The sequence below is a fragment of the Schistocerca piceifrons genome, chromosome 5, assembly GCF_021461385.2.
Source record: "Schistocerca piceifrons isolate TAMUIC-IGC-003096 chromosome 5, iqSchPice1.1, whole genome shotgun sequence".
Classification (NCBI taxonomy): Eukaryota; Metazoa; Arthropoda; class Insecta; order Orthoptera; family Acrididae; genus Schistocerca; species Schistocerca piceifrons.
The window spans coordinates 548,231,233-548,251,418 of NC_060142.1; the positions used below are offsets into that span (position 1 = coordinate 548,231,233).

Below are 20,186 nucleotides of genomic sequence, written 5' to 3' on the forward strand. Positions count from 1 at the left end.
TTCTGTTTACAGCATGATGATGGTCGCATCCGTGTTTGGCAACATCGCGGTGAACGCACATTGGAAGCGTGTACTCGTCATCGTCATACTGGCGTATCACACGGCGTGATGGTATGGAGTGCCATTGGTTACACGTCTCAGTCAGCTCTTGTTCTCATTGACGGCACTTTGAACAGTGGACGTTACATTTCAGATGTGTTACGACCCGTGGCTCTACCCTTCATTCGATCCCAGCGGAACCGTACATTTCAGCAGGATAATGCACGACCGGCACGACTGGCCTTTCTGGATACAGAAAATGTTCGACTGCTGCCCTGCCCAGCACATTCTCCAGATCTCCCACCAATTGAAAACGTCTGGTCAATAGTGGCCGAGCAACTGGCTCGTCACAATACGCCAGTCACTACTCTTGATGAACTGTGGTATCCTGTTGAAGGTGCATGGGCAGTTTTACCTGTACCTTGCATCCAAGGTCTGTTTGACTCAATGCCGAGGCGCATCAAGGCCGTTATTACGGCCAGAGGTGGTTGTTCTGCGTACTGATTTCTCAGGATCTATGCACCCAAAATTGCGTGAAAATGTAATCACATGTCAGTTCTAGTATAATATATTTGTCCAATGAGTACCCGTTTATCATCTGCATTTCTTCTTGGTGTAGCAATTTTAATGGCCAGTAGTGTATATTATTGACAGAACCTGGTATTTCTGCAAGGTAGATAGGGCATTTTATGTAATCCACCGTGTAACGGATAGGCAGGCGAACATTATAGTTATAATAATAATCCACCGTCGCCGTTCTTCTGTTTTTCTTTAAACGTGACTCTGTGACGCAAACGCAGGCGCGTGCACAGCCAGAGCCGGCGCACACGCCCCCCACAATCGCTGCTCTGCCGCCACGAGATGGCTTATCTCCGCGTATCGAGTGACCCCTAATCGACTACGCGCTGGACCTTACGAGGTTCCCACATTTTGCGAACGGATGCAAGATATTTTCTACCTTTCACTTGTTCCCCCGGCCTTCCCGGGCAGGTCTTTCGGCCAGGCGCAGAGGTGGCTTTTCAGGACACTCTCGATTTGCATAAACCATGACGCACACAAGTCTGTCGTAATTATTCGCAGGAACTTCCCTTTCTCCTTTAACGACTGTACTGAAACATGACATTATTGTTATTGCTTTCCTCGCGTTTTAAACTCGAGGACGTACGCTTTGAAACGGCTCTGGGAACGGAAACCGCATTTCCAGGTAATACCGCGATCGCAATCTCAAGTGTCGATACAGCTGCTTTCGTCTACGGCTATGACATACACCAGTCAAGTGTAGACTGAAAAACCACCTGATTTTTCATATTTACTCATTCTTAACTCCATATGACGAGCGTGTTGATTGTACATAAGTTTCTTCTCAGCGTACATACGAGATGTGATCAAAAAGTGACGGGAATTTTTTTAATTTCGCCGACTTTATAATTCGATTTTCAATTTGTTTTAATCTTGTTATCCACAGGCTCCTGATGTGTGTTTGCATGTTTCAATATTTAGTTAATTGTTGACAGTCAAAAAGGGTGTACGTGTTTTCGAATGCTCAGCGAATGTTTACTTTAGAAAAAGATGGATCAAAGAATTTGCATTAAATTTTGCTTGCAATCAAGTGCAGCACCGCGTTCGAAATGTTGACTGTGCTTTTTGGAGACTCTGCTATAAGTAAAACAAGAGTTTACGAGTGGTATAAACGTTTCAAGGACGGTCGAGAAGGCGTTGAAGACGACGACCGCCCCGGACGCCTTAGCACATGGATTACTGACGACAGTGTGGAAGAAGTAAGAAAAATGGTTTTGGAAAATTGTCGAATCACCATCAGAGTGGCTGATGGTGTCGACATATCCTTTGGCTCATGCCAAGCAATTGTTTCGGATATTTTGGGCATGAAACCTGTAGTAGCAAAGTTTGTTCCAAAACATTTGAATTTCGATCAAAAACGACGTTGCGTGGACACCACTCAGGAACTGCTGAATGAAGTCGACAACGATCCAGCTGAAGTTGATTATAACACGTGACCAAACATGGGTATAGGCGTACGACGTCGAAACCAAGGCCCAATCGTCCCAATGGAAACTACATGAAGAGCCAAGACCGAAAAAATTCGACAAGTAAAGCGCCGGCACGCCAGTCGGGAACGAAAGAGAAGAGAAGCCTGTGGGAAGAACTCAGCCAATCACACACTGACCGACCTCCCCTCCAGGACGACAACGCGACAGCAGCGGCCTCTAGATGAAGAGGACATAAGCGCCGCGCCCGACTGCTGGCGGCCCAGTTCGATAGCAGATTCAAGATTAGCAGCGTCAACGTTAAGCACTTCGATAGCAGTTCAGGAAAGACTTTCGTCACTTACACATCAGCAGTCACTGCAAAGACGGACTATTTCGTATGTCGCCCATTGCTTGTGACACATCTTTCTGGTTGCCAAAAATAATTACCTGTAATTTTCTTTTTGTAATAAAAGTCATTAATACGAGTTGTTTGTTTGTTTGTTTGTTTGTTTGTCTAGCGAACCGGACAGGCAGGATTCCTAGACACAAGATTGACGACGAGGCTGGACGAAAGGCTTTAAGCTTAGAGCTATTAATTGAGTGCGGGGTTTGAACAGTACGCGCGCACGCTACGCAAAGAGCTACATCTGTTATATATCCTCGCCTACGCGAAGTCAGATCACTTTACTTAATTCAAATCCAGTTGAGAGGTTTATGAAGACAGTTATTTTCCCTCTCAGTCTTTGTCGACAGGCACGTTAAAGTTCGTAAACGAAATATTTATTTTTTCCATCTAGCAAACAGTTACGTGAAACCAGAGATTCTTAACTACACGTTGCATTCAGTTCCCTTAAACAGTTGACTCCTACATGGCGTAGTGCTCACTGTTTGAACACCCCGATAAGTAAAGCTGAAAATACTTACCTTAACTTCACGTGATGTTATGTACTTTAAATGTCACTGTTTCTATGTCTCTATATCTAGTCTAGAAAGCACTCCTCGATATTCTTAAATGAATTTCAGTCTTTAGGGAAAGAATGTCTTTTGGGAAAGAATGTCTTTTGGGAAATGGAATTTGTATCTTAGCAAATGATTTCACTTTCATAAATGATCGGGTACACAATTTAAATGAATCTGCTATATATTGTTATACACTTCTTCTTACACACAAATCACATAAGCAACCACTTACAGCGCACACTCAGCCGCAGAATGAAAATTTCATTCTGGATACACCCCCCAGGCTGTGGCTGGGCCATATCTCCGCAATATCCTTTCTTCTAGAAGTGCTAATCTTGCAAGGTTCGCAGGTGAGCTTCTGTGAAGTTTGGAAGTTAGGAGACAAGGTATTGGCGGAAGTACAGCCGTGAGGAGTGGTTCTGAGTCGTGCCTGGATGGTTCGGTCGGTAGAGCACTTGCCCGCGAAAGGCAAAGATCCCGAGTTTAAGCCTGGCTTCGACACACAGTTTTAATCTGCCGAGAAATTTCGTATCAGCTCTCCGCTGCAGAGTGAAAATTTCATGCTGACTCCCTACGGAGCTTATATAGAAAAGAGTGTGTCTAACACCGAACAAAACAGGACGGAAACGAGAGCGTACAATGACTGTTCCTGGCATACAAACTACGAAACAATATAAGGTAGGAAACTACAGCTTCCTAAACTTTTGCGTTCTTTGCCTCTTTCCTTTACCTTTGTACTACGTTTATATTGAAAATCTGTAAATATTCTCTAGAAAACATTTACTGAAGGAATTAAACAATTAACCTAAGCTTTATTTCACTCACCAAAAATGACGGAGGCGTTAGAATGGGACATATTGTTCCCATCGATGGATGACGTCGCGGTGACTTTACTCGTAGAAGTCTGCATTTTGGCTGTTCAAGAAATGTTCGACCTCGAAAATCACATCGTCGTCATTCAGGAAACCACGCAATGGTTTCTTTATACGAGTCATGCAGCAAACACAGCCTGATGGGCAGCTTCCTGCAAGGCATCGTTTTGACAGCCCCCGTAACCTCGCCAGGAGATTTCGGTAGTGTGCGCCTGTAGACAGTTTCACATCGTCGTCATTCAGGAAACCACGCAATGGTTTCTTTATACGAGTCATGCAGCAAACACAGCCTGATGGGCAGCTTCCTGCAAGGCATCGTTTTGACAGCCCCCGTAACCTCGCCAGGAGATTTCGGTAGTGTGCGCCTGTAGACAGTTTCATTTCTTACGATCATAAACAGTGGGCACTACATCACGGCACTTTTGAATTTACCCGATTATACACAGATCAAGCAAAAAGTTGTATCACCCTGATATCTCTTGCAGGTGTGTTGCTAAGGTGGTTGTGTCTGAAGTTATTTGTAAACACACGCACAGTTATCACGAGCGCGCTACCTGCGACTAGAATGCTGCACTCTTATGGACTGCAGAATTTCAGTTGAAGATAACGCATCTTCGATTAGAATAGAAGTAATGAATTAAAATTTGTGGCTAGGCGGGTTCTTGAACGCCGGTCTCCAGCTTACTAACAAGGGAACAACCCCATCGCACCCCCCTCAGATTTAGTTATAAGATGTCACAGTGGATAGGCCTTGAAAAACTGAACACAGATCAATCGAGAAAACAGGAAGAAGTTGTGTGGAACTATGAAAAAATAAGCAAAATATACAAACTGGGTCGTCCATGCGTAAGATAGGCAACATTAAGGGCAATGTCAGGCGAGGAGTGCCGTGGTCCCGTGGTTAGCGTGAACAGCTGCGGAGCGAGAGGTCCTTGGCTCAAATCTGCCCTCGAGTGAAAATTTTGCTTTCTTTATTTTCGCAAAGTTATGATCTGTCCGTTCGTTCATTGACGTCTCTGTTCACTGTAATAAGTTTAGTGTCTGTGTTTTGCGACCGCACCGCAAAACCGTGTGATTAGTTGACGAAAGGACGTGCCTCTCCAATGGGAACCGAAAACATTTGATCGCAAGGTCATAGGTCAACCGATTCCTCCACAGGAAAACACGTCTGATATTTTGTATACGACACTGGTGAAAGCATGAGCGTCACATGACAGGAATATGTTGTCGACCCACCTAACTAGTACACTTGGCGAATGGGTGAAAAGATTCTTCTACCTTGCCCGATTTAGGTTTTCTTGTGGATGTAATAATCACTCGAAAAAAAGTGATGAAAACATAAGAGTTTTTCACATAAACTGAAAATAAAAAGTTAAAATATTCAGTCGAGGGCAGATTTGAACCAAGGACCTCTCGTGCCGCAGCTGTTCACGCTAACCACGGGACCACGGCGCTCCTCGTCTTACATTGCAGTTAATGTTGCCTATCTTACGCATGGACGACCCAGTTTGTATATTTTGCTTATTTTTTTCATAGTTCCACACAACTTCTTCCTGTTTTCTCGATTGATCTGTGTTCAGTTTTTCAAGGCCTATCCACTGTGCCAACTTATAACTAAATCTGAGGGGGGTGCGATGGGGATGTTCCCTTGTAAGCAGCCTGGCATTAGCGAACACAACATCAAGATAGGCTGAGGTGGGAACTGCAGCTTGTGTTAGGGAGGGCGCTAGACTAGGGTAGTTGGGTTGGGTTGTTTGGGGGAGGAGACCAAACTGCGTGGTCATCGGTCTCATCGGATTAGGGAATGACGGGGAAGGAAGTCGGCCGTGCCCTTTGAAAGGAACCATCGCCGCACTTGCCTGGAGCGATTTAGAACTGGGGTAGTCCAGCCAGCTATAAGACCAGAGTGGTGTAAAGGATAACATTTGCCAAGTAAGTAGGAGACTCGGGTTCTAGTGCCGATCCTGGCACAAACTTTTAATTCATTCCTTCAGCTTCTACCGTTATCGAAGATATAGTTGAGACTCAATATGTCTCCAGGAAAATGTAATTGGGTCAGAAAGTAAAGCACCTGTAGGGACGTGTTACAGATGTCTGTAGAACATTAGGATGAATGTCAATCACGGCACGGAGGACAATCGCGAGCAATGATCGGATCCGCATCATAAGTTACGGAAGCTACTCTACGGCCACAGGAGTCAAATGATGTGGTGCGGATATGGAATCGGTTCTAACTGACAGTTGGTGTTGACGACGTACGCCGCATAGGCCGTCCAAGTTGAGCACAGCACGAGTTTGGAGTCAAAGGAACCACGGGGTGTGTCCTCCAGAACTGAATTTGGCCGTTCGAAGAGGCTACAGGACGTCGTATTCGCTTCAGACTCTTAGGAGACGACGACGTACACCACAACACTGTGCACTCCAGATGGGCACGAAATCATGCAGAGTGGACGCCCCAGGATTGGCGCCGTGTGTTGTTTGAGGACGAAAGTCTGATTTGCTTTTACCCTGATAATCGCAGACAACTTGTTTTGGTTCTTGAAACGCATCGCAGGTGCGAATATGGACAACCATCAGCTGTGTAATGGAATGATGTCAACGAAATTTTATGCTTATCCGGAACGCGAACCCTGATTTCCCGCTTACGGCGAGCAGTCGCCTTAGCATTAGGTTACCCGATCACGACTAACGGCCATACCCAAACTTCTCTAAGTCGTCAACCGTGTGTCTACATCCTGTACTCGTACATGCACGAATCTCCGAAGGAACACTGCATCGTAACTTAGAGTAACAATGGCACTACAGTATCGAAAAATGGTTCAAATGGCTCTGAGCACTATGGGACCTAACTTCTGAGGTCATCAGTCCCCTAGAACTCAGAACTACTTAAACCTAAATAACCTAAGGACATCACAGACATCCGCGCACGAGGCAGGATTCGAACCTGCGACCGTAGCGGTCGCGCGGTTCCAGACTGTAGCGCCTATAACCGCTCGGCCACTGCGGCCGGCCACTACAGTATCGTATAACTAGTTTGGAGGAAATCCGGTAATATCGAACGCCCCCAACGCTATGTCCCACGTGTGCAACAAGGTATAAGTGGAGATGTTCTGAGGTGGCATTACGTTTGCTCAAACTACACCTCTCGTGGTTGTTGAGGGCAATCTTACTGTTCTACGGTGTCGGGACGAGATTCTGCAGCCAATAGTGGATCGTATCACTAACATTTCGGTGATAATTTCATTTTGGTGGTGATAACTCGCGTTCTTTCAGCATACTAGGGTAAAAACTTTCCTATTCTTTTCATATCTGTGTGGAAAGCATCTGTTGTCGCCTCTAACACTGCTCGTTCGAGGGGAACGCCTTCCTATCCACAATAATAAGCATACCCGCACTACCCACAGACATCGTGGGCAGCTGTGAGATAAGCCACACAGGCGAGTGGAGTGGCCTGGAGAACCACCATTGAAGAGTGGAACAATCTGCACCAGCGTTGGCTTGATGATCTCATCGATGGTAGGCCAGGACGATCCAGGCCCGTAGCCGAGCAAAGGGACTTTGTTCAGGAGTGCTGTGAACCCTCCCCGCGCCCTCCCCTGCCTTCCCCTCCCACGCCACCGTACGCTACTCCACTTCATCAATGGGCTGCGTCATTTGTTTTAGCTACTCTAGCGACATGCTACGGTATTTTGGCGAGATGATTTCAATGAGTAGCAGGACGATAGTGATACTTTTGCAAACAATAATAATTAAGTAACTTTATTTTTTCGGTAAGATAAAACTATAACTAACGCTAGTATAGCTTTCATACGTTCAGCATGAAAAAGCCGTTTTCCAATCACGTAATCGAGACAATACTTTCCTATTGTTCTCAGATCTGTGTAGAAAGCACCTGTTGTAGAGGTCGCCTCTACCACTGCTCGTTCAAGGGGAACGCCTTCCTATCCACGATAATAAGCATACCGGCACTGCCCACAGACATCATGGGAAGCCGTGAGATGCCGTGAGATAAGCCATACAGGCGGAAGGAGGCGTGGGTCTGGCGCAACGTGGACCCCGCAGAGGTCGCTTTCTCCGCGGCCGGTCCTCGCACTGGCCGCCGGCGTGGTTTCTCCGCGCCGCTTAATGAGGCCTTTTCTCGTGAGACAACACAGCACCTGTAGCTGCTCCTGCCTAGGCGGGCCTCCAAAACACTCGGTTGCGCGAGACGCAGTGTTCCCTCTCTGGCGAACCTCTCGTGGTACCCCGTTACCTCTGCAGCCCACAGTGGGCAGGTGACGCAAGGCCGAGACACGTTTCATAAAAGACAATTACTCTTACGTTTTTCGGTAGGCAGACAATGATCACTTTTATGTAAGAAATTTTGTGGAAATGCCACTCGCAATAATCTCGTTTTATGGCCGGGTTAAAAATCAGTGTAAGTTGTATGATAATTCGCCTAAAGATAAATTTGCAGCTGAGAATGGTCTTAAAAAGTGATCAGAGCGATGAAGACATTCAACTGATGCCTCACACAGGTGATAGCACTGAGGTGTCAACGACATCAGGTAAACACGGCACCACTGGTCGGGATACCACGTCTGGGGCTGTTCGGACGCCTGCCAGATGTCATTCCATTTGACGCCACTTGCGGAGAATCGGGCGTCGATGGAGATGAGATGAATTGGTTAGGATAACACGAACGCCAAGTCCTCGAAAGAAGAAGATGTCAGGTCCGGTCGCGGATTGACCCCGGGACCCATCGATCCCGAGGCAGAAATGCTAGTCAATAGACGATGAACTGTCGCTCGTAGGGTTACCTAAATACTTCCAACAGTGTTACAACATTGCAGTTTGGTGGTGTAATGGAACAGAGAAAGAGCAGTATCACAATCTAATAAAATCTGTGAACGGGGATCTCTAAGAATTATTTTTAAATTTCGAAAAACTATTTACAGTATGGTGGAATCCTAGTTTTAACATTCAATAACCTCTGAGTGGTTGTGGAATCCGACATAAAGAAAATAATTCCAGGAAAGTAATTCGTCACTGTAAGTAGGATAGTGCATTATTAAAAATGTTAAACCTATCCTCATAAACGAAAGTATCGAGGAAAGTGATCTTTTCAAGAGGAAACTTGAAACACAGCAGCATTTCGTAAAAGAGCCCAATTCGAAAACTGGCGAGGCGTGAATGACGAAACGAGGCTCACAGAAAACTAACGCAACAATGAACAAGTTGAAGCTGAAGGAAAGACAGGTTTGATATAATGCAGTTCACGACTGTGCAAAATAGAAACAACAGAGAAGAAAAAAAGACGAAGAAGAAAAAGAAGAGTAGGAAGAGGACGAAAGCTCTTCCCAACCTGAAGCTCTGTTTAGCAATCACAGTGCTTCACCAGGTGTGGTCGTACTGGAGCCGCTATCCTTCCAGCTTCCTGCGACCTCCGAACTGACTTTCCCAGCCAGTTACAGTGGGAGGTACAGGGTGACGTGCACTCTGAATCACGATGTATCTTTGCAATTGTATAAAACGTTATCGTACGCGAAAGGAGTGATAGGAGTCATAAAAAAGTGCAACGCCAAGCGAGCATCGAGACTTCAACCTGTGTAGTCTGAAAATTGAGTTCCACTGTGACCAAGCCACACGGTATTATCAGATAAAACACTGAAATTAACTATGCATTCATATTTAATTTGTAATACGTTGTATAACCTATTCCTAAATTTGACACTAATTCACTTTTAATACGAAACCCCAACTTCTGTCTCAGAGGACGTACGACTTCTGTTCTTCATGAGGGCTGCCGGCCGACTATTCGATTTCGCGTGCTCCAATCCAATCCACGAAATTACAGGTCTTTCAGCCAATTAGGATCAGAATGTAGCGACTCTCTTCGGCCATTTCCTGCCCCTGCTTCTGCTTCCTGGCACGGCTTTAAGAACTACTCATGTAAGAGATTGGAAAATAACTGACAGACGTACGCTCCAAACAGAGAGCTGTCACTGAGTTTCTTGTGGCGGAAAACCAGAGAATCGCAGACATTCATAGGAGCTTGCAGAATGTCCACGGAGACCTGGCTGTGACCAAGAGCAGGGCGAGTCGTTGGGCGAGGCGCCTGTCATCACTGCAGACCTGTCAGACTCGCGCATGCCGGCCGGCCGCACACACCAGTGACTCCTGCAAAGTAGGAACGTGCGGACACTCTACTCGAGGCGCGCGACGGATCACAGCTGAGCGTCCCGCTGCACAACTGGACCTCTCCATCGGCATTGCTGACACGCTCGTCCACCAATTGGGGTACTCAGAGATGTGTGCTTGCTTGGTTCCGCTTGGTTCCCTGCTCTCTAACAGAAGACTGTAAACACAACTAAGGACAACTTGATATCCTCCCTCATCGTGCAAGAATCAATGTGGAAATGTTTTGTGCTATAGCTAAGAAACTGAAGAAACGACTTCGGCGTGTTGTCGCCACAAAAATAAAAACGAACTTCTCCTTCTCTGACAACGTAAGGCCTGCGTATCTGAGAGGAGCACACAGAACTTCATCACACTGCTCTTCCCCATCCACCCTACAGCCCCGATCTCGCACCTTCTGACTCCCACCTGTTTGACCCAATGAAGGATGCGCTACTCGGGGAGCGGTATGTCAATGATGGGAGCTTATTGATGCAGCACGGCGTTGGTTTCAATGTCGTACAACGGAGTGGTACTGTAACCTCCCTCTTACTAATCGGCCTATCCTGCTTGCGATGTAAAATATGACCGTGGATCGCGTGTATACATAATGGATTAAGGTTATCTTCCCCGAAGAAATAATACCGATAAGTAGGAGGAAAGTGTACAACCAACCCTTCTGATGGAAAAGTCTACTAAAAATAAAAAGTAATTAAACCGAATGGGCTATAATTTGGAAAAATGAAAGTTATTTTGTGCATTCACTCACAAAAATCACTGGACAGAAAAGGAGTACCACTGATCATGAATCCAAAAGTTACACTAATGAACGAAAAGGAAATCCACTGGGGCAATTTATATCCAAAGTCCTGTACAAGATGATGGGAAAGAAAGACATGTATTATTAAACACTGACGTGACAACTGAAGGTTGTCATGTTTTTTGACATTAATTGTGAGTATGTAATGATAAAGAAAACTGAGAAGTCACTCTTACGTTATGTTTGGCATTAAATTTTGAAAAAGGCAATCGAGTAATGATTTGAAAATATGTAATTAAACTGTATGTTAGCATTGAATTTCGTTGCGTGAACAATGACTTTCAGTGACCTCAACATAAAGTCATCAAAGAAATTTAGAAAAAAAGCAAGCACTTTTTACTTTGCCGTTATTTATTTTGCAAATTGCATTTCATATTATTGTCTGAACAACTGAACCTCTTTTACTGACTTGAAGAGAATTAAACACTAGAATACGAGACAAACCATAGAGCCATGTGCTCCAAGCTATACGTAAAATAAATAAAGCTTCCGCACTCTTAGTTTGTGCATTTCTTTAGATCTGGATTTTTTCCAGTGATTGGTTCTCAAACTTGAAAAAGGAATTGCTTTACTTTAGTCATATACTGAAGCCTCTGTTGTACAACAGTTAATTGAAAGTAGACTGAGGCTAAAATTCTTAAAAGTGAAATTACTCATTAATAAACTGGCTGTAACTATTAAATTTGTTCCTTATGACACTCAGTTGGCATATTAGGAAAAAAAAGGAACTAGATTCCTGCTTGGTAACAATGTCTGGGGGTAATGTGGACACAATCGCCCTAAGTTTAGCTGATTATTATTTAAATAAATTTTATCAATCAAATCACATTCAGTTGTACTGCTGGGTTAGCCGTTAATACTTTCTACCAATGAACAGTCTTACTTCAGTGCTGTGCATACGACGAAACTCGCAGCCGACGACGAAACTGTGTTGTTGGAACTGCTGCTGTTGCTGAAGACGGTAGCATCTTGTGGAGTCACGGCTAATTACAGGAACGAGCAATCGTAATTAATACAGCCTCTTCCGCCCGTCCACTGTCCGTACTCCTGCTACTAGACATCTGGCCGGTGCGCGTACATGATGCCGCCAAAACGGTACTCTCTACTGCGAGAGCGTTAACACCACACTTCCGCGCCGGCCGGAGTGGCCGAGCGGTTGTAGGCGCTACAGTCTGGAACCGCGCGACCGCTACGGTCGCAGGTTCGAATCCTGCCTCGGGCATGGATGTGTGTGATGTCCTTAGGTTAGTTAGGTTTAAGTAGTTCTAAGTTCTAGGGGACTGATGACCTCAGAAGTTAAGTCCCATAGTGCTCAGAGCCATTTGGAACCACACATTATCGTTGCTAGTCGATGCAAATAACAATTCCTTTGGCTTTTTCCCAGAGCTTACAAGTTTCACAGTAAGACACAGATAAATACAATGAAACATCACAGACTTCTAGCTAAATTTACCCATGCAGTGAAGCAATGTCCTTACTTATCAGAAGAAAGCATTTAAATTACAAATATTTACACGCAATTCAGAGAAAAATTATATAGCGGTAGCAGGTGCCATACATCCTGCATTTTCGGCGTTACAGTACTATTTAATGGAAATTATGCAGAAAAATAGGGTTTTGTAGCCAAAAGAGTGGGGAATAATATGGTGTATTGGAATCCTGAATAAAACCAACCTGCTGTGAAAAATGTGTAGCATTACTTACTGAACACCCCTCGTATGTTACAAACCGGCAAAAAAATCCTAGGCCTGATCGTGGATTGAGCCGAAGACCTCTGGACTGTCTGGCACTCGCCGCTGATCCCATTTGGTTAAGAAATAATTGTTAAAATTCCAGAACACAAGGTGTTGGGTGTCTGCATCTGTCAGAAGCGCCACAGTGGTCACAGACGCGTTGCCGCCACGATTTAGTGCGCCCTTTGGAGCTACGCACGAGAAATAGGAACACGTTTTGGCCTCGAGTGGCGGCAGCGAGTGCGGATGCTGGGCAGCTCGGTGTCGGGCCGTGGTGCGGCCCTGGAGCGGCCGGCGGCTGCAACGCGATCCGCCGCCCTGTGCCTACTGGAGCGGCTCCAGCACGCACCACCGGCCACGGCGCCGCTGCAGCCTCCGATGTCTGGCTCTCCCAGGAGCCTGGGCGCCGCCTCCGGGTCGCAAGGCACCGCGGGGACTGCCGCGAGCATACGCAGATACTCGAAAACACAAATGCGTTTCGGCGTCAAGTGTGTGGAATCTGCGCGGTCACACGGCTGTTCAAGTAGACACGAAGAGCAAAGAATGGCGTTTATTTTATCAAAAACCTTTAAGAGTTTTCACATAAAAATATTTCGTGGCATTACTTTTCAACACGTCAAAGTATTAGAGCAACACTCCAGTTTATCGTCATTGTCTTCATCAGCTGTAATTGTCTCTAGTCACTCTCAATAAATGGCCCGTCACTGGACAATCTATGCTATCGTGACGTCATGTTGCCTAAGATGTTGCCGAGGTCTACGATGGAAGAACGCCGGTGTCTGTTCTTTTGGACATGTCCGAAATAACAGACACCATTGATGACCTGCAGCCGTCTCGAATGTATTTAGAATTATATATTAATACCTTCAGTTGCTGACGGGCGTTGATATGTTTCAACTGGGACAGGTGAAAATGTGTGTCGCGACCGGGACTCGAACACGGGATCTCCTGCTTCCATGCAGACGCTCTATGCTGCTGAGTCACCGAGGGCACAGAGGATAGTGCTACTGCAGGGACTATCTCGCGCACGCCTCCCGCGAGACCCACATTCTCACCTTATATGTCCACACTCTACATTCGTAGTGTCCCTACCCAACACGCTCATTACTCGTGGAAGACATTCTTACCGAGTCCAGTCAGAGTTCGGGTAATATGTGTGCATCTTTCGGACATGTCCATATAAGTATATAGTTCTGGCAATACCGGCAATTACCTTCTTCTGTGCGATGCACATATTAGCCGAACTCTTACGGGACTCGGTAAAAATGTCTTCCACGAGTAATGAGTGTGTTGGGTAGGGACACTACGTATGTAGTGTGTGGACACATAAGGTCAGAATGTGGGTCTCGCAGGAGGCGTGCAGTAGATAGTCACTGCAGTCGCACTATCCTCTATGTGCTTGGTGGCTCAGATGGATAGAGGGTCTGCCATGTAAGCAGGAGATCCCGGGGTCGAGTCCCGGTGGGGGCACACATTTTCACCTGTCCCCGTTGATATATATCAACGCCCGTCAGCAGCTGAAGGTATTAATACATAATTCTAATTTCGTAAACCACTAGGTGAATCTCTCACACGGTCACGACAATCAGTTGTACCTGAGGAAAACGTTAAACGGAACCGCTGAATGCTCATCTCTTATTGTAATATGGCGGGAAAACTGACCGATAACATCTTACATTACTTATAAAAGGTCGGATGGCTAATTTAACTATTCTCCTGCTGAAAACTCCTCAACTGTTGGAACCACTGCGCCAACTCCCTTCATTCCCGACAGGAAAGAGCTGCAACTGCTCTTTCCACAGTCTGGTGCTGATGGCTGTCTGAATTTTATGAAAATAAAAATGGAAGTCTGATAAAGGCGGTATTCAGCTATCAACGTCCTCACCTCCTCCAAGGCGGTGCTTGAAATGTTTGGCCGTGCGATGTCATATTGAAGGCACCTGTTCTTATTTTGCCACATTCGCATTCATATCTCCCACAATACCAGATGCACTCTCTAGCACTTCGTAATTCGCGTTTAAGCTTCTGTGATGATCATGTTAGGGATGGGAGCGATTTTATATTGCCTTACCACGATAAATTTGTCTTTTCCTTGCGGGGAAATGGTGTTAGCAACGTTGTACATTACTTTTGACCATTCTTCATTTATTAAATGTTCGTATAGTCGTTGTGTAGTCACTGTTAATTCCCTAATTTCATCATACGAGACAGTATGATCGGGAACTGCCGTATAACGACAGTGACACGTCTATGTCTTTCACATTGAACCTGCGAAGGTAAACTGCATTGGCCGTGTCCCTGATTGCGGTTTGCATGGCCAACAGGGAATAGTATGACGGGCCTCAGTTCTTAACCTTCAGTAAGGATATGTTGAACTTTTGTCGAATCCGATTTACGTAATCAGCAGAAAGTTGCACGATGTTTCACAGCAATGTCTACCGGGTAGACTCCGAGAATCAACAGTAAAGCATCGAGTGGATTCACCTGTTCCGCACGCACCGAAGTCTGTGCGCCCAGAGACTTGCTACGAAGCCTAAGATGGCAGTGAAAAGCAGCATCGTGACAGATTCGCACCACATTCAGCGGTAACTCTTAGCTGTTGAGCGGAAAATTTCGTGAATAATGTTGCTAACGACTGTCTGAACGTGTTGTGCGAAGTTTCGCTTTTCAACCAGTTGGACTTCGAGATGTCATACGACTGTCGATTGAGATGTTTTCTAATTTAACTGCAGGGTATCTACATATGAAAGATTTCGAGACACAGTAGCCCTCCATATGCTAAATCTGATGGTAGGTCAGACTGGATCGGCCTGTTTCCTTCCGTTTCTACGAAAATTTTATCACATACACTGGGCCGACAAAAGTCATGGGATACCTCCTAATATCGTGTCCGACCTCTTTTTGCCCGCTGTAGTGCATCAGTTCAATGTGGCATGATTTCAACAAGTCGTTGGAAGTCCCCTGCCGAAGTACTGAGCCATCCTGCCTCCATACCCGTCCATAATTGCCAAAGTGTTACCGGTACAGGATTTTGTGTAGGAACCGACCTCTCGATTATCTCCGATAATTTCGATGGGATTTGTGTCGGGCGAAATGGGTGGGCGAATCATTCACTAAAATTGTCCAGAATGTTCTTCAAACCAATCGCGAACAATTGTGGCCCAATGACATAGCGCATTTGTCATCCATAAAAATTCCGTACCATGAATGGCTGCAAATGGTCTTCAGGTAACCTAACATAACAATTTCCGGACAATGATTGGTTCAGTTGGAGCAGAGCACGCAGTCAATTCTATGTAAAAGCCGTCCACGCCGTTATGGTCCCACCACCAGCTTGCACAGTAGCTTGTTGACTACTCGGGTCCTTCGCTTCGTGTGGTCTGCAACACGCTGCAAGCCTACCATCAGTTCTTGCCAACTGAAATCGGCACTCATCTGATCTGGCCACGGTTTTCCAGTCATCTATGAGGGTGAAGATTTGTCTGATGTGATAGAAGAAGAAACAGGAGTCGATTTAGAAGAGATAGGGGATCCAGTATTAGAATCGGAATTTAAAAGAGCTTTGGAGGACTTACAGTCAAATAAGGCAGAAGGGATAGATAACATTCCATTAGAATTTCTAAAATCATTGGGGGAAGTGGCAACAAAATGACTACTCACGTTGGTGTGTAGAATGTATGAGTCTGGCGACATACCATCTGACTTTCGGAAAAGCATCATCCACACAATTCCGAAGACGGCAAGAACTGACAAGTGCGAGAATTATCGCACAATCAGCTTAACAGCTCATGCATCGAAGCTGCTTAAAAGAATAATATACAGAAGAATGGAAAAGAAAATTGAGAATGCGCTAGGTGACGATCAGTTTGGCTTTAGGAAAAGTAAAGGAACGAGAGAGGCAATTCTGATGGTACGCCTAATAATGGAAGCAAGGCTAAAGAAAAATCAAGACACTTTCATAGGATTTGTCGACCTGGAAAAAGCGTTCGACAGTATAAAATAGTGCAAGCTGTTCGAGATTCTGAAAAAAGTAGGGGTAAGCTATAGGGAGAGACGGGTCATATACAATATGTACAACAACCAAGAGGGAATAATAAGAGTGGACGATCAAGAACGAAGTGCTCGTATTAAGAAGGGTGTAAGACAAGGCTGTAGACTTTCGCCCCTACTCTTCAATCTGTACATCGAGGAAGCAATGATGGAAATAAAAGAAAGGTTCAGGAGTGGAATTAAAATACAAGGTGAAAGGATATCAATGATACGATTCGCTGATGACGTTGCTATCCTGAGTGAAAGTTAAGAAGAATTAAATGATCTGCTGAACGGAATGAACAGTCTAATGAGTACACAGTATGGTTTGAGAGTAAATCGGAGAAAGACGAAGGTAATGAGAAGTAGTAGAAATGAGAACAGCGAGAAACTTAACATCAGGATTGATGGTCACGAAGTCAATGAAGTTAAGGAAATCTGCTACCTAGGCAGTAAAATAACCAATGACGGACGGAGCAAGGAGGACATCAAAAGCAGACTCGCTATGGCAAAAAAGGCATTTCTGGCCAAGAGAAGTCTACTAATATCAAATACCGGCCTTAATTTGAGGAAGAAATTTCTGAGGACGTACGTCTGGAGTACAGCATTGTATGGTAGTGAAACATGGACTGTGGGAAAACCGGAACAGAAGAGAATCGAAGCATTTGAGACGTGGTGCTATAGACGAATGTTGAAAATTAGGTGGACTGATAAGGTAAGGAATGAGGAGGTTCTATGGAGAATCGGAGAGGAAAGGAATATGTGGAAAACACTGATAAGGAGAAGGGACAGGATGATAGGACATCTGCTAAGACATGAGGGAATGACTTCCATGGTACTAGAGGCAGCTGTAGAGGGCAAAAACTGTAGAGGAAGACAGAGATTGGAATAGGTCAAGCAAATAGTTGAGGACGTAGGCTGCAAGTGCTACTCTGAGATGAAGAGGTTGGCACAGGAAAGGAATTCGTGGCGGGCCGCATTAAACCAGTCAGTAGACTGATGACCAAAAAAAAAATAGGGTCCAAACGAAATGGTCAAAAGCCCAAGAGTGGCGCTGCAGGTTGATTAAGGCTCCTGCGTCGGTCATCTGCTGCCAGGGGCCATTACCGGCAAATCCTAACGGATAGTTTCGTCGTACTCCCACATTGATTTCTGCGGTTATTTCAGGCAGTGTTGCTTGTCTGTTAGCACTGACAACTCTACGCAAACTCTGCTGCTTTCGGTGGTTAGATGAAGGCCCCTGCCACTTCGTTGTCCGAGGGGAGAGGTAACGCCCGAAATTTGGTATTCTCGGCACACTCTTCACACTGTGGATGTCGGAACATTGAACTCCCTAACGATTCCCGAAATGGAATGTGCCATGCGTCTGGTTCCAACTACCATTCCGCATTCAAAGTGTGTTAATTGCCGACGTGCGGTCATAATCATGACGGAAACGTTTTCACATGAATCACCTAAGGACAAATGACAGCTCCACCAATGCACTGCCCTTTTATACACTGAAGCGCCAAAGAAACTGGTATAGGCACGCGTATTCAAATACAGAAATATACTAACAGGCAGAATACGGGGCTGCGGTCGGCAAAGCCTATGGTAGACAAGAAGTGTCTGGCGCAGTTTTTAGATCAGTTACTGCTCCTAAAACGCCAGATTATCAAGATTTAAGTGAGTTTGAACGTGGTGTTACAGTCGGCCCACGAGCGATGAGACGCAGCAGCTCCGAGGTAGCGATGAAGTGGGGATTTTCCCGTACGACATTTCACGAGTGTAACGAGAATATCAGGAATGCGGTAAAACATCAGATTCCCGACATCGCCGCGGCTGGAAATGATCCTGCAAGAAAGGAACCAACGACGACTGAAGAGAATTGTTCAACGTGACAGAAATGCAACTGCTGCAGATTTCAATTCTGTGCCATCAACAAGTGTCAGCGTGCGAACCATTTAATGATACATCATGGATACGGGCTTTCAGAGCCGAGGGCCCATTCGTGTACCCTTGCCTCGCCTGGGCCCGTCAACACCGACATTGAACTGTTGATGACTAGAAACATGTTGCCTGGTCGGACGAGTCTGATTTCAAATTGTATCGAGCGGATGGGCGTGTACGGGTATGGAGACAATCTTATGAATCCATGGACACTAATGTCAGCAGGAGAATTTCAAGCTGCTGGAGGCTCTGTAATGGTGTGGAGCATGTGCAGTTGGAGTGAGACTGGACCCCTGATAGTCTAGATATGACTCTTACATGTGACATGTAGGTAAGGATCCTGTCTGATCACCTGCATCCATTCATTCCCATTGTGCATCCCGACGGACTTGGGCAATTCCAGCAGGACAATGTGACACCCCACACGTCCAGAATTGCTACAGAGTGGGTCCAGGAGTGTAAAACCTTCCGCTGGCCACCCATCTCTCCAGACATGAATATTGTTGAGCATATCTGGAATGCCTTGCAATGTAGTGTCAGAAGAGATCTACACCCCCTCGTACTCTTACGGATTTATAGGCTACCCTGCAGGATTCGCGGTGTCAATCCCCTTCAGCACTACTTCAGACATTAGTCGAGTCCATGCGATGTCGTGTTGCGCCTGTTCTGCGTGCTCGCGGGGGATCTACACGATATGAGGCAGGTGTAGCAGTTTCTTTGGCTCTTCAGAGTACATTGTGTTCGCTACAGTACCGCCATTCTGTATCACCTCACAGTAAATGTTGAAAATAAAGTGTCTTGCATATGTACGCAGTGATTTAACGAAGTTATCTTTTCACTCAGGTAAATTTCTACTCTCTCTCTCCCTCCCTTCCTCGTTCACGAGAGGCTTCCGTGCCTACGAGATCTCGTTTGTCACGACGGCCTGGCGCCGACAATCTTGCGCCGATTATGCAGAGCAACTACGCGCTGACGAGCCGCGCAGACCTTTACAGCGGTCGGAGAAATTACCAGAGCGGCAGTGGGGCCGGTACCCTGACGGCTCCGGTCCGAGCTAATAACACGGGCAGCGGTGTGGGGCGGCGGGCCGCAGCGTGAGAAATGCACGCACGTGCGTGAGCGCAGGGCAGCTCACGCACCTGCACGCACCCCTCTCTATAGTCTGGGGCGCCGCTCGCGCTGTTGGCTGGAACTGGCGCAGCGTTGTTCACGTCCTTATGTAGTCGCGTGCCACGAGACGGCAGCGAAGCGCTCAGCTACTCCTCTGACAGGGGAATCTCTCCATTGCACTCCCCTCAGATTTAGTGGTAAGAGGGCCAGTGGACAATCCGTCAAAAACTGAACACAGATCATACATGAAACCAGGAAGAAGATGTACTGAAACATGAAGAAAAAAATGTTCAAATGTGTGTGAAATCTTACTTATCTGCTAAGGTCATCAGCCCCTAAGCTTACACACTACTTAACCTAAATTATCCTAAGGACAAACACACACACACCCATGCCCGAGGGAGAACTCGAACCTCCGCCGGGACCAGCCGCACAGTCCATGACTGCAGCGCCTGAGACCGCTCGGCTAATCCCGCGCGGCAACATGAAGAAAAGCAAAATAGAAACTTCCACGGTGCATGCTCAAGAAATGCAACACTACATGAATGGG

The 20,186-nt window shown here is 45.9% G+C and overlaps 2 protein-coding genes across 5 annotated transcripts in view; one reads left to right on the plus strand and one right to left on the minus strand.

Annotated features, from left to right (window-relative positions):
• The window catches only part of LOC124797890, a 481,263-nt gene that overhangs the window by 401,646 nt on the left and 59,431 nt on the right, over positions 1-20,186 (minus strand). The gene's annotated exons all lie outside the window — the stretch shown is intronic.
• Positions 1-20,186, plus strand: part of LOC124799134 — a 147,956-nt gene that overhangs the window by 86,000 nt on the left and 41,770 nt on the right. The window contains exon 5 of the mRNA XM_047262671.1: positions 12,760-12,992. Within this exon, the coding sequence (XP_047118627.1) occupies positions 12,760-12,992 (233 nt within the window). The remainder of the gene's footprint in view (positions 1-12,759; positions 12,993-20,186) is intronic.